Below are 2,147 nucleotides of genomic sequence, written 5' to 3' on the forward strand. Positions count from 1 at the left end.
TACAATGTCAATATGCTTCCGATCCAACAGCCAAAGCAGCAAGCTTTTGATTTGCTCTCGAGCACTGGTGCAGCTACTAGCTATACTGTTAAAGAGAAAGGAAAGGGAAGAGGGAGACAGAGCCACAGAGACAAGGTCACCCTAGTGGCTAGAAAATGTAAATGCTTCAACAACCCTTTTCAATACATTTTCATACGACCTTAACATTGCTTTTTGAGTCCACATTGGTGAGTAAACTAAAAACAGGTGCAAGAAATCAAATAAAACCCACAAAATCAAATTAGCCTACAGATCCAAAACCAGAATAGCAAATTTAAATCGATCCAGAAATTGCAACCTCAACTACATAATCCTACACCGCATCCAACTCTGACTTCCTCTGCCTTCTTTTGATGCGGCTATTATCTCCCTCTGCCTTCTAATGCTGTAAAGTTCATTCAACACCCTCAGTCTTGCTTCAGCTTCCTCTTCTGCCTTGAGCCTTGCTGCTTTCTCTTCTGCCAATTGCTGTTCTAGTAACCGACGATAGGAAGAATCGTTATCCACCCAAGCCATTTCAGTCATCCTCTTGGCTTGTTCTTCGCTTGACCTTGGAAGTTGGTCCTTAAACTCGGATCTCTCTATCATGCATCCTTTCAAAGAATTAGCCTTTTCTGTCTGCCCACGAAGTTTCAGTGCCTCTTCCTATCAAAACCAAAGATACAGCTACGACGATCATGATTTGCAAGTTTACAGAACAAAACAAAAATTCAGTACAACCGTCACCTTCAGCTTATCAACATTTAGTTTTTCTTTGTAAGGCTGTCCATGATTCAGTTCTATAACGCCATCTAAAAGACTTAGAAGTTGTTCCAGTTGTCGAGATTTCTTCGCTTCATCCTTAGTCTTATTGTCAAACAGAACCTTTCGGTTTCCACATTGACCCAGGATTTCCTACACCAATATCACACCCAATAATTCTGCTAGAAAGTTCATCCATATTTCAAGTTCACATTACAACTTTATAAACGAAAAAAGGGGCAGGGCATGGCGTTTTAATTTAAACATGAATATATAAACATCTGTATGATCCACAATTTTCTGATTTTTTAAGGAGCAAAGAGCAGTGAGACACAATATATACCTTTAGAGGGTCCGGGCACTCACGGCCTATGTATTCATCCAGGGTGACCCCATCTTCTTCAAGTGAATCCCCACCAGTAAAAACAACAATAACATAGTCACTAATTTTTTCCCCACATAAAATCTGCAAACCACGTAAGACGGAGCCCTCTTCCTTGGTAAAGCGAGTCCTCACTGAGAAGACTACAAGCACGGCATCGATGCCATCCTTGGCCATATTGATGGCTTGGCCTATTACTTCTCCAATAAATTCAGAACCACAGGATGAGACATCAAACAAACCTGTCATTTTTGTCAAGGTTTAATGGCCTTGGAGTTAGCTAGATTAAAGAAAAAAACAATTGCAATTGCTACAGTTTATATTTTGGGGGCACGCATGCACTTGATATAATTAGACAATGTAATAGGTACCAGGAGAATCGATGACATTAAGCATCTGGCCGCCACTCAGCTTTCTTGTCTGCATCTCGCACGTGCGACTAATACCAGCAGAAAAGGAGCAAGACCTGGGCGTAAATGCCACCCTTCCAAGAATGTGATTGCACGTTGCACTTTTCCCGTTTCCAGTGCGTCCAACCAAAACCACAGTTCGAGATTTATTAGAAGGCGCATCAGAGTGTGAGCCACGACCGATTGAAAGAGCAACAGGTTCGGGCCCATTTGAAGGAAAGCCAACTTCCACTTTATCATCATCAGTCAGAGCGCTTCCAACCATTATGTCTCTGTGTAATCAAACTACGTACCAGTTGGCTGTAAAATGTTGGATAACAGCCAGAGAGCAGGGAAAGAAAGAGTAGTTGAAAAAGCAAGAAGAGAAAAACAAATAATTAAATAGAAGTGTGGGGGGAAAGATTAAAAGTCAGGAAGATGAGAAATCATCGATCGAAAGTGCAATTAATTATAAGGGTCTGAATCTGAACGGATGGAGAAGAAGCACGATATTCTAGTTTTACATTTTACAAAACCCATCACCTTCTGTGCTTCCATGGTAATATTGAGTAAATGTTATCAGTTCAACATTTCAC

At 40.9% G+C, this 2,147-nt stretch overlaps 1 protein-coding gene across 1 annotated transcript; it reads right to left on the bottom strand.

The window, feature by feature from the left end:
* Positions 1-342: 342 nt before the first annotated feature.
* Positions 343-1,837, bottom strand: LOC127808525 (immune-associated nucleotide-binding protein 9-like). The gene is made up of 4 exons (XM_052347100.1): positions 1,534-1,837; positions 1,124-1,404; positions 766-933; positions 343-684 (listed from the first exon to the last, which is right to left on the bottom strand). Exons 1-4 carry the CDS (start codon positions 1,835-1,837, stop codon positions 343-345), a joined length of 1,095 nt encoding a protein of 364 aa, XP_052203060.1.
* Positions 1,838-2,147: the final 310 nt, after the last annotated feature.

This window comes from Diospyros lotus, chromosome 8 (assembly GCF_014633365.1).
Source record: "Diospyros lotus cultivar Yz01 chromosome 8, ASM1463336v1, whole genome shotgun sequence".
Classification (NCBI taxonomy): Eukaryota; Viridiplantae; Streptophyta; class Magnoliopsida; order Ericales; family Ebenaceae; genus Diospyros; species Diospyros lotus.

What these genes read in the sequence shown, in the direction of transcription:
- LOC127808525 (XM_052347100.1), bottom strand. Translation starts at nt 1,837, where the DNA reads ATGGTTGGAAGCGCTCTGACTGATGATGATAAAGTGGAAGTTGGCTTT. An exon ending in AGTGCCCGGACCCTCTAAAG is followed by an intron (nt 934 to 1,123) that starts GTATATATTGTG and finishes ATATTGGTGTAG; the next exon opens with GAAATCCTGGGTCAATGTGG. An exon ending in TAAATGTTGATAAGCTGAAG is followed by an intron (nt 685 to 765) that starts GTGACGGTTGTA and finishes TGGTTTTGATAG; the next exon opens with GAAGAGGCACTGAAACTTCG.